The 12,493-nt window shown below is 41.5% G+C and overlaps 1 protein-coding gene across 1 annotated transcript in view; it reads right to left on the bottom strand.

Annotated features, from left to right (window-relative positions):
- The window catches only part of TG (thyroglobulin), a 156,901-nt gene that overhangs the window by 57,646 nt on the left and 86,762 nt on the right, over positions 1–12,493 (bottom strand). The window contains exons 40-41 of the mRNA XM_048049740.2: positions 10,701–10,860; positions 5,300–5,499 (exon numbers count right to left, since the gene is read on the bottom strand). Coding sequence (XP_047905697.2) covers positions 5,300–5,499; positions 10,701–10,860 — 360 coding nt within the window. The remainder of the gene's footprint in view (positions 1–5,299; positions 5,500–10,700; positions 10,861–12,493) is intronic.

The following is a 12,493-nucleotide window of genomic DNA, read 5'->3' as shown; positions in this document are numbered from 1 at the left end:
GTTTATAGACATTGATAAGATCTCCCCTGAACCTTCTCTTCTCTAAGCTGAACAGTCCCAACCTTTCTTCGTAGCAGAGATGCTGTAGTCCCCCTTAATCATTTTTGTGGCCTTTCACTGAACTCTCTCCAGTAGCTCCATGTCCCTCTGGTACTGCGGAGCCCAGAAGCAGACACAGCACACCAACTTAGCTAGACTTTTCTGGATAGAGATAAAGTAGATTAATTCTGTAATCCTTGGTGTAATAGTGTCTACATACAGCCTAGATATACATCTAGATACATGTCTAGCTGTACATTCACAATTTTTCCACATTTATGTGACATTGTACCAGTGTGAGTCTTAGGATGAAAATGTTTATTTTCTGATTATTTTACAAGTGCCTGCCCAGCAATACAGTAAAGCATACATGTTTATATTAATCACATGCTCTAGGGCATACGTGAGCTCATGTCATAACTGAAAAAGGATTTGTGTGGTAGAGGGTACATGCCATTTGATTGCATGATGACCATTTATACAATCACTTTGTACAAGAGAGACTGGGGTGGAGGGGAAGCTGGCAGAGAGCAAGCTGCAGATTACTGGTACAGTACACTTTCCTTTTCAGACTACGGTTTGAAGTATCCTTGAGTAAGGTAGTAGAAAGAATGGACCTTAGCTGGATGAATTTTCCTAGCAGGTAAGCCATTTGCATACTAAGATGTAATTAAATACAAACAGAAGACACCCATAAGTTTTCTCCTTTACTCAATCTAGGAAGGACTAATGTCACCTAGTCTAATCCTGACATACTTTCAGCTTGTTTCTGAAAGCTGCCAGTCATGACACTGCAACTGCAGGCAGATTCCTGGGATGCTTCTAAGACCCCAGCCAAAGATTAACACAACTATAAAGAACATGATTAAATATGGTACATGGCATGAGAAACTGCTGGATGTAGTAACATATAACAAGATGAGAAGGTGACAGAAGTTATTTATGAACTGTGCTGTATGGTATCTTTAGATTTCACAGTTGATTATGGAGTTCTGCAAGCTCTGGCTATTTCTCACATGTAACTAAAAATGCATATTGGGGACCTTTCAGGAAGCACAATCTTGCAAGGCCAACAGCACCTAGATGATTCCATATATGTCTGATATTTCCTTAAAAAAAAACAAACATCAGAAATACTAAACTTGGGTATGGATGTAGCAAAACTGGGACTAATGGAGAAAAAGTAATTAGAAGTGGTTGGTTTCTCTGAGAGGGAATGAGGCTGATAAAATGAAAGAGAGTAGATGGGAAAATGAAGATGAATCATAGAATCATAGAATATCCTGAGTTGGAAGGGACCCACAAGGATTATCAAGTCCAGTTTCTGACTCTGCACAGGACCATCCAAATATCAGAACAGATGTCTGAGAGCGTTGTCCAAATACTTCATGTACTCCTGCAGGCTCGGTGTTGTGACCTGGGGAGCCTGTCCCAGTGCCTGACCACCTCTCAGTGCAGAACCTTTCCCTGACCCCCAGCCTGACCCTCCCCTGTCCCAGCTCCATGCCGTTCCCTCGGGTCCTGTCGCTGTCCCCAGAGAGCAGAGCTCAGCGCCTGCCCCTCCGCTCCCCTCGTGAGGGAGCTGCAGGCCGCCATGAGGCCTCCCCTCGGCCTGCTCTGCTCTGGGCTGAACAAACCAAGGGACTTCAGTCATTCATCTTACATCTTACCCTCTAGACCCTTCACCATCTTTGTAGACCTCTTTTGGAGACTAACAGTTTTATGTCCTTCTTTTACTGTGCTGCCCAAAGCTGCACACAGTACTTAAGGTGAGGCCACAACAACACAGAGGAGAGTGGGGCAATCACTTCCCTTGACCGACTAGCAATGCTGTGCTTGATGCACCTCAGGATACGGTTGGACCTTCTGGCTGCCAGGGCACACTGTTGACTCATATTCAACTTGCCATTGACAAGAACCCTCCACATCCCTTTCTGCAGGACTGCTCTCCAGCATTGCGTCCCCCAGTCTGTACGTGTAAGCCAGGGTTGCCCTTCCCCAGGTGCAGAATCTGCCACATGCTTTTGTTAAACCAAAAGTTGGTCCTCCAGCTCAGGTCACCTGGGGTCCCAGAGCCCATCATCATTGTTGAAGACAGAGATGAAGAAGGCATTAGACCTCTCTTCTTTGTCTATGTCCCTGTTTGTGAGGTGACCATCTTCATCAAGAGACAGACCAGTGTTTTCTCTGGTCCTCCTTTTGCTGTTAACATATTTAAAAACAAACACACACCTTTTTATTGTCCCCAACAGTACTGCCCAGCTTCAACTCTAATTGAGCTTTGGCTGCGTAAATTTACTCCCTACAAAGGAGAACAGCAACTCTGGAGTCCTCCCATGTTGCATGACCTTGCTTCCAGTGGCCATACACTTCTTTTTCTGACTAAGCACTAGAAGAAGATCCCAGCTCTGTCAGGCCGACCTTCTGTTCCCACCTGCTTTACTTCCAACATTTTGGAATTGCCTATTCCTGTGCTTTTAGGAGGTGGTACCTAAAAAGTGACTAGCACTGATGGACTCCAATGCCTTCAAAAGCAGTTTCCCAGGGGACCTTACCAGCTTGTTCCCTGAGCAACAGTTGAAAAATATTAACTCTTAGGATCAAGGATATTTAGGGTCTGTGTAAGACAGCGCCAGTAGGACAATAAACCTGCTCTCTCCACCATACACGTCTGACCTGCCTTCATTGTTAGGAGGGACGTGGCATCTTCATTTCCTTGGGTGAGGGAAGCCTGGAAGCTTTCCTCCCTATACCCATTGGGTAACAACTGGAGGTACATGTAATATATGTACCCTCCACAGCCGCCTGCAAGAAATGGAGGCAGTCCAGGAGATCCTTTTATCTACCCTTTGCCATTAGAAAGCCTTTTTCCTCGTATTGAACGAAAATCTTCCAGCAGGCCCACAATCTTTAGGGCAGGGGAGAAGAGAATGAACTGTTAATTGAAGCCTAGTATTAGGTGGAGCCGAGGAGAATCAGGTGATTTCATCCTATTTTCAGACATGACACATGCTTCCAAATACAAAAGTCCCATAGTAAGTCAACAGCCCTCCCAACAGCTTTTTTTTTTTTAACATAAAAATTGCACTCATATGTAAATCAATTAATCAAAAGATGAAGTCAAAGCATGTTAATATTCTTATATTCTTAATTTGATTTAAAACAAGACCATAATCATTAGACTATTAAAAAAAAATCATACTAATGAAAGATGAGATAATTTATTTAAAAAGAGTCTTCCTGACAGTTTTGCATTGATTTTGTACAATCTATTTTCAGATGAATTCAAAACAAAAACCATTACAGGACAGGTATAGGAAACTCAAAGACCTTTTGCTATTTCAGGGGCATCTCTTCCTGTTGGCAAAGCTTCCTAAGTCACACCACTCTGAATACTAAGATACAGTTTCGGGGTTTTATTAGGCAAGACAAAGAACCAAAAAGGAGCACAAAATTACCTTCCACAGAAAAACGGTATTGATTCATGGGATTTTCCCTCAGGAAATCTATATCTGTTATATATTCTCAGTTTCATAATTTGTTGTCTGTGTGCATCTCCTTCTCTGCAGTAAAATTAGAATTTTTTGTCATCTTGAAAAAAAAAAAAAACAACAAAAAAAACCAAGACATCCATTTACAGGAGGTCTAGTTGAGAAATCTGAGTAAATTAAAAGTTGCTTTATGCATCATTACACTAAAAAAAGTACATATCTGAGCTGCTGCTGTCATTTTTACTTTTTATTTTATCAGTGTATTTCACAACTAAATCCATCGTGACACTGTGTGGATGAATTCTTAGGAATGCTTTAAAATAAATGGGTAATCCTGCTTTTGCTGAGACAATGGTCTTCACAGTTTCAGAAAGAAAATTGTTTTTGCAGACACTTAATCTATGGAAAGGAATGATATATCTGCCTGCTTGCCACTGTTTTTCACTGTTCAATGTTCAATATCCTGCTGTAGTGAAAGGAGGAGCTCAAAACTTATTTTATAAAAAAATGTAATGTGGAACTCCAGCAATAGTGTTAAGCAAAGAGGTTCTTGCACTTCCCTTTCATCAATTGCTCAACTTGTAAATTCCACTACATCCTGTTACAACCCTTACCAGGACCACATCATAGCCTGTTTTAAGTAAAGGCGTTTTGACTTCAGAGAAAGAGTAGGATGGAACCGTATTCTGAGAGAAAAGGACCCTACTAGCAAATTACCTGCTATGCTAAGAGACAAGTAAAAATCTATGAACTGTGTGAGGAGTTACCTGAGAATGACATTAAATAAATAATAATAATAAATAATAATAAAAAACCCAGCTACTACTGTACTGCAATTTTTAACAATTTCCCTTGTCTTCTCCACTAGAGTGATGTAATTAAAATAATCTTATAGAGACATATAGATGAAAAAGGCAAGATATACTTCCTGGAACAAAGTCACACTGAAGAGAAATCAAGTAATAAATAGAGACATCATTATTTTCAAGGCAAGATTTTAGCAAATTAGGCTATACGTTTCCTGGACTAAGAATTCTTTTCCTCTGCTCACATTTCCAAGTAAAGACTGCAAGGAGATAGATCATTTTGTCCATGTACAGTTTCTGCCGAATATATAAAAATCTACTGAAGATTAACCCTCAGTTCACAGCACACTACTCTCATTTGAGGCTGTAAAGATCAATGGTAGTATTGAAGCTGATGGAGCTGACCTGAAGTCCTGAAATTTAGCATGGGAAGGGCTGTAAAAGTAGAGAACACTTGGGGTAACTGTGAAAAAGGCCCAAGCCAGCAGCAAACAAACCTGTGGGTGAACAGATTTTTGAGTCTCTAAAACTTGCATTTTCTTTTAAATGAAATTTTGCATCTGTCACAAGATCAGATAAGGACTGGATACTTTAAATATGCGGATGTTTGGCTCATCAGTTCTAGAGTCTAAAAACCACTGATCAACAACTATATTTATGGAACAGAAACTACTGTTGTCCCTGTAAGTTATGAAACAAGACTATTTATATAACATAAAAAACCACAGTGACGAAAAAAAGATTCTTAATATGACTAAATCAATCATTGAGTTGCATCTCTTGTACATCCTTGTGAAACACATAGCTCCTGGAGATAGCAATCACAGGTGAGAGGAAAAATAACTAGAGCAATAACAGTTATATTAGTACTGCCAAGGTATGAATGAAATAAAACCAGCACCCTAATTCTACATCATCCTTACTCGTGTAACAACATGCTTTCAAAATGAATTTGAAGCTTACCATCAACAATGCCCTCCTGAAGAGATCCGTATCGGCTGTGTCTGTGAGTAGGTGAATACTGACGATGTCCGCCCCGCTGCGGTCAGCTCCTATAGACACGCGGCTTGCATCTCCTCCAAAGCTAGCAATGTTCTGCTGTACCCACTTCAGAGCTGCCAACTGATCCAAAAGGCCAGCATTTCCACTCGCCTCAGAAGAGCCTGTTGTGGGAAATAAATAAATATGAGCAGAAATTAACCTAAAAACATTTGAATTTTCGGTTAAATGTTACATTTTTAACAGCTCTTTCAGCCGGAACTTGATACCAGGAGGTAAGAGGCAGAAGTAGTCTCTTCTGTAGTTTAAGTCTGTAGCAGTCTCTTTCAAGGTCACAGATTTATTTTTTTAACAAACAAACAAAAAAAATCAAACCAAAACAAAAAAAGCCCTCCATGCTAGCATGCAATGCTCTGGGCCTTGTTCAGTTAAGATACAAATCAGGTATAGATCTGGTGAAAGCAAGAGATGATAGACGCCAGAACTGCAAACCTAAAATCTGAACTCATCTACCAAACCAACGGTAGTTACCATGCATCCTTATTCATTAAGCCCCTGAAATAATCATCTTTCCAATTTGTAAGCTTCATTTTGATGCCTCATGGAGGAGACATGAATCCAGGCTCAGGCTTAAAATGAATTAAAACCAAACAAAAATCAGTGTTTGCTAAACTCATTTGACTATTTCTCTGAAGTACATCTTATTGCATCTTTCCTATATCTCTTTTGCACCTAGCCTGTCTGACCAATCATTTATGTCACATCATCTTTGATTTCTTTAACCATACTTACAAGTAATATTTCTAATTTATAATATCTCAATATGTATACTTTGAGATTGACCTATGTCCAACTGATAGAGGTATGAACTATAAGTAATCATATTTTTGTTCCCATGAAAATAAAAATAATTGTGTATTTTCAATATTTAGCCATCACCACTGAAAAGACTACTTTCTTTTCAAGACCACCCAGTGGTAACCTGATATTTCAATTAATAGAAAACGAATGTTGAAAACATCCAGTTATGCAACCTCCCTAGTCCAGCTGAAGTTTATATCAATAAAAAGCAGAAATTAATAATTCCTACACAGTCTCTAAGAAAGGAAGACAAAATGATTATTCATTCACTATCTACTTCTTTTTAATCCACAATGAATCATTCCTTCTTAATGATTCAAAATTATCCACAACTAAAACTAGAAAAAATCCAAGAGAAGAAATAAAAGTCAGGAATAGAAGCATAACTCAAACTATTTGTTTATTCCATTGCCAAGATCAAATAGCACACTTTTAAGGAGTAAACTCAAACTAGGGAAGGAAAAGTACAGATAGTGGAATGAAAAGCTGACCTTTGGTGGACAGTTAACCCTTTCTTAGGTTAAGAATGATAGAAAGCATACATCCTGTAGAAGATATCTGCACGACTACTGTAATGAATTACTGAGATATCACAGACTAATTTAGAATAGAATACAGAGGAGACCAGATGATTGACATCCTTGCAGATCTTAAAGATACTCATATCGCAATAGCCATTGCTATAATTGTCCTTTCAGTAGGACAGACAAGAAGTGAATAAATGGCCCTGGGAACTACAACCTTCTGCCTATAGACATAGTTTCAACTGATTAGGCCAAGCCACAGCAGTGAAACAATGGAGGAAATACTTTCCTCGCCTTAGTGCTTAGGGGTTCTTTGAGTTTGTTCTGCCCACAGTGATCAGTTCCCACAGATCTCAGTCCAGCAATGAAGCCACTCTGTGTTGTTAAAAAAAAAGAAATCTCATTTCAAGGGCTTGCTGCAGGCCTCACAAGAACTCCCCAGAGGAAGTGAAATCCATGTAAATGTTTTAGCCATATTTTGCCTTGCTACCAGTATGCTAAACAGCAAGACCAAGGAGGGAAATATAAATAGCTCCTTCTGGTTCTGGAGAAAAAACACAGGTTGTGAAATTACCATGCTGGGGAACTGATGCATGCACTGGCAATCACAGTAGTTAGAGCAAAAGAAATGTCTTTTTACATCTCAAGTGAATCTTTTTCACTCCTTGAGCGATAGCCCTGGATATAAATCTCTTTTTGCAGGAAAATATCACATTCTTGGGACCACAGGAGAATGAAAAGAAACTGGTATTCAGAAGGAAGCAGACAATGTCAAACACATGCATTTCTGTTATTACTGAACTAGAGAAAAACAATAGTGCTAAATTGAAGCAAGAAGGTCCTGTTTTATATGACATCACGGACTCTTTTACAAGAAGTAGACCTAAAAATGTGACCACTTTCTCTATACCCTTGCCATCCAAATCACTGGCAACTCACCTTAGCTTTTGTGGATGCAAAGCTAGAGGTAAAAACACTAGTAAGAATGTGACTAGTAGAATAGTAGAACTATTTGCAGCATTAATGGGTGACAGCAAATTAAATTAAACTCTCAGTATACTTAGAAGAATGAGTGAGTTTTAACTCCCTGCAAAAACCCTGCCCATATGAGACCAAAACCATTACAGAAATAAAAAAAGCAAACAATTCAGCACTTTGGTTGGTTGGACAATGAAATCTATATTGCTTAGAGGACCATAACTTTTGTTTGTAATTTCAGGACCTTCTGACAGCCCTATTCCTAAAGTCCCCATAGTCTTAAGGGTGAACTCCTTCCCCCTTGAAAATGACAGCGGAACCTCCAAAGGGCCAGGATTTGCCCAAGACTTTCAGCAAAAATGAAAACATCCTTGGAATATCATTAAGGGTTTGGTTTAAATCTTGAGATTTGACCCAGCTTGATAAACTTCATTGAAAATCCCCAGTGGGTACTAGTCACGTCCAGAGAAGAACTCAGTGACACTCTGTCAGCCTGCAGTGGAGCAAAGAATAAAAATTGCAGTGGGAGCACTGCCTGCTGGAATGGGTATGGCTGAAAATTCACGTTGACTGTGAGCCTGGTACAGATATACCTACCTTGTCTAACCCCACATAGACTAAAGGGGACATGGGGAGGCTGGAGTGTGGCACTGAAAGAATGTTTAGGGCTTCCCACGAATGTGGTGCTTAGCCTGTTCCTTGAAAACATTGTCTTGCTTGCTCCACTTCCCTCGGGACCAACAGGATTTTCCTAAATGCACACCAAGGATTTCCCATAGGGGAAGAGAACAAAAGACTGCACTTGTTCTTGGCCCCAGCTCAACAGTTCGAAGAAGGAGAAGGTTCCTGAATCCTCCTACCCTACACACTGTCCAAAGCTGCTGTAACAAGCCACCTCTGTCTGACGGTTTGCAGCAATGTAAATTCAGTACAACAAATGCTCACGCGCTGACTTTTTGGGACATGAACGAAGATTCCCATGAAAAGGAGGTTAGAAAATTCCTCCTGCTCCCTACTCTATGGACTTCAGTATAAATGCTGCTATGAAATATTCAGCCCAGCTAGCAGTTTCCACTTAGGAAGAAAGCTAGGTGAGATTCACAAGGTTGAAGGAGGTTAGTGAGTAACGCGTGGGCAGCACTGCGTAATGGAAGCTTGCAAAACAAGCATCCACACTTCATTTGGCTCTAGCCAGAATGTAGCCACAGTATCACTTTCATAAGCATCCGCTTTGCGGTGATGAAAACTGTGATTCTTTCCCCAGATACACCTATTACCAGCTTCATATCTAAATGACTAAGGAGTTTGTAGTTCCAGCTCTCTACTTACTGAATGAAGAACAGGCTTCACTGGGAGTGAGCTTTGAACAAATCTGGACATCACAGAAGGGAAACAATGGCAAATAGTTGCAGCAGTAACCCCATACAAGGCAGAATTCACCCAGTGTCACCAACAATGAATATTCAAAAGAATTATGCAGCAAGGTATGCTGATCTGGTATTTGCAAGCATGGAGAAAATAAACTGCTACAGGTTATAAAGCTACTAAAGTGTCCACTGGAGAGAACAAGGATTGCCCACCAGACAGAGGAAGTCAAACTCCCCTTGCAATTGTTGTGTTTTCCCACTATGGTTCTCTACCTTATATTCCCCTTCCCCAGCCAAAGTTGGAAAATGGTAGAAAGAAAAGCATTCCCTACTTGCTTAAACAAGTATATCTAATAAAAGACATACACACGCGGAAAAAAAAAAAAAAAAAGACCAGATATCACCACCAAAAAGGTTTAGGGAAATGTGAATATGCATTTTCATGTGTATATACCTCTTTGCACAACACAAAATCCTCTGTACAATGGGAATTTGTATTATTTTCTTTTAATAGCAATTGGTTTTGGTTTTAGCAGGTAATAGGACAGCAAAATTGTCCTTTACACTGGATTATAGGAAAAGGGATGGAAACATAGAAACTATGGATTTGCAGTCACATCTGGGATGGTAAAAGGGTCTAACAGAATTCACATACAGCAAATCCTTCAGGGGAGATGTCAGGGTGAATTCCTAAATATGAGTATGATGTGCCTGGAGCACTGCACTCAGCTCTGGGCACCCCAGCACAAGAAGGAGATGGATGTATTAGAACGAGTCCAGAGGAGGGGCCATGAAGCACCTCAGGAGGCTGGAGCACCTCTCCTAGGAAAACAGGCTGAGGGAGTTGGGGTTGTTCAGCCTGGAGAAGAGAAGGCTCCAGGGAGACCTTACAGCAGCCTTCCAGTGCCTAAAGGGGGCCTGGCCTACAGGAAAGCTGGGGAGGAACTCTTTGTCAGGGGGTTCAGTGATAGGACAATGGGGAATGGCTTTAATTTAAAAGAGGGAAAATTACTCTGAGGGTAGTGAGGCCCTGGCACAGGTTGCCCAGAGAAGCTATGGATGCCCCATCCCTGGAGGTGTTCGAGGCCAGGCTGGATGGGGCTTTGAGCAACCTGGTCTGGTGGGAGGTGTCTCTGCCCAGGGCAGAGGGGTTGGAATTGGTTGGGCTTTAAGGTCCCTTCCAGCCCGAACGATTCTGTGATTCTGTGATAAAGTATTAGCATAATGTCGTGAATGGAAAAGCTGAAAGTCAGAAACCTTGAAAACCATATCCACAGTGACACGCCACTGAAATTAGAGGGAAATGTAATACCTAACCTATTTCTGTGTGTCTCCACAATACCTGGTATCCACAGTTTCATTTGCAAACAGAAGTCTAGCTCGTGCTTTGATATAGATGTTTATTCTCGTCTCTTTGCCCCTTTATCTCCATCCTCGCTTATTTCTCTTCTGATCAAGTCCCCATAAACTTTTGGCCATTGCCCCCCCCCCCCCCAATACAGTCAAAGACACAGGTTTCTGAAAAGTCCTAAGTAACTTTTTTTTTTCCTTTTTTTTTTTTTTTTTGTTTAACAGAAGCCTCACAGAATGTAATTTATTCCACAGTTGTGTTTATTATAGAAATCCATGACTTACCCGTACTGAGGAAGCCGAAGACACCAACCCTGTAGCTTGCCGTCACAACAATGATGTTACTGATCGCAGCGAGGTATGAGCCATCTATGGTTGTCTTTCCTGCTTCAGTGTTGCCACTCCCTCCGTTGTGGAAGAACAACAGCACTGACATGTTTTTGACCTGTAGTGATAAACAATCAGGTTGGTAACTCCTTTTGTAGGTGACTGATGAGAACACAATCTTCCCCTTAAAATTATCTTAGCCATTCATAACTCTTTAACAATGAGCGCAATGAGAGGATATTTGGCCGTCTATCTGTAACTCTAAGACTTAACTGTCCACAATGAACTACACACCATTTAAGAGCATCCTGAATGCTATGCCCAGTATAAAGAAGACATAATGGCACAACTGGGTTGTCCCAACAAACTGTTCTACCAGGTTAGCTCAAGGCAAATCATCCCTTATTTGGCCACTGAACACTTGGTAGGCTTGTCTTTGATGTAACATGTCTACTTTACAGAAACACTCATGCTAAGTAAAGAAAACTGAGAAACTGGAGAAGGAAAAGACCTGTTGGGTAGATCCTCTGTGTGCAGGACCAACTCAACACCTGTGCAGGGCTGATTCCTCCTCTCCAGTCTTCAGCACTCAAACATTCAGCCTAGTCTCAAAAATATCACTTGGCAAGACCCTAGCCTTGTCCCTTCACAGTTCCCCATGGAGACTTTCCCCTCCTAGATATACAGATGGATCCTGCAGGGAGGACTTCGTGCCTGCACTGGGGAGATCCACCTCTCGTGAAGCACCGATGGGTTTCTGAATTGAGAACCCAGCGTGACTGCCGGCATGGGAAGGAGCTATAATGGGCTGCTGCTCCTTGCAGAGTTAGCCAATTTCCCTCAGAAATGGAGGATTTTTCCCAAAGCACCACCACATCTGCGTGCACCCTTCTCATCACATACAGCTGGGCTGCCGCTGCACGACCAGCACAACAGCAGAGCTGCCCAGAAGGCCCCACCAGATTACAGATCCACCAAGATGACACTTAGAAGAAACACCAGTGAAACATCCTAAATTTTACATCCAGCACTTTCAACCCCTATTACCCTCTTTGGAACCATCCCGAAGGAGGCTCCTCTGCTCAGCAGCACCATCATACGCACGTACACACGTCCCGCTTCCTGCTTTGGCAGCTGGTGGTGTTTTTCAAAGAAGGGCTGGTGGCCCCTGCAGCAGCATCAAAGTACATCTGAGGTTTGTTTTTCCCTGCAGCTAGAAGGCACTGAGCTCTGTTGCTGTCATTTTCTGGATGGAACTTAGCTAAATACATCAATCCTGTCTGCTCTGGCAAAGGAGGTTTCCAGCAAAAACGCGACTGGCTGTACAGGAAGGGGAGCAGCAGAGAAGAGATGGTTGCAGCCTCCTGCAAAAGTACATGAGATGAGCTGTCCTCAGCTGCCCTTAATTTGTCACAATTCTGTGTGCTGAAATGGCATCCCTACCTCCCCTCACTCATATATCTGGATAATTATTTTAGAGGCTTCTTATGAACACCATAACATAACGAAGAAACCCCCAGAAATTGCAAGCACTGAAATGTGCTGTTCTCAGGAACTTCTGATTCTGAAGAGAAGTTGCCTAATTCACTGCGCCTTGCCACTGGTTCCCATTTCTGCACAGCACACAGCGTGGACAGAAAGTGAGGATGAATGAAAGGGGGAAGCAAAGATGAAAGAACTTGTTTTCACATGGAAATTCATTCTAAAATGCAATCACATCGAGCCACATCAGCAGAGAGTGTGGTAAAACG

The sequence above is a fragment of the Anser cygnoides genome, chromosome 2 (assembly GCF_040182565.1).
Source record: "Anser cygnoides isolate HZ-2024a breed goose chromosome 2, Taihu_goose_T2T_genome, whole genome shotgun sequence".
Classification (NCBI taxonomy): domain Eukaryota; kingdom Metazoa; phylum Chordata; class Aves; order Anseriformes; family Anatidae; genus Anser; species Anser cygnoides.
The sequence above is the reverse complement of the archived record's forward strand: the minus strand, read 5'-3'. Positions and strand labels throughout refer to the sequence as shown.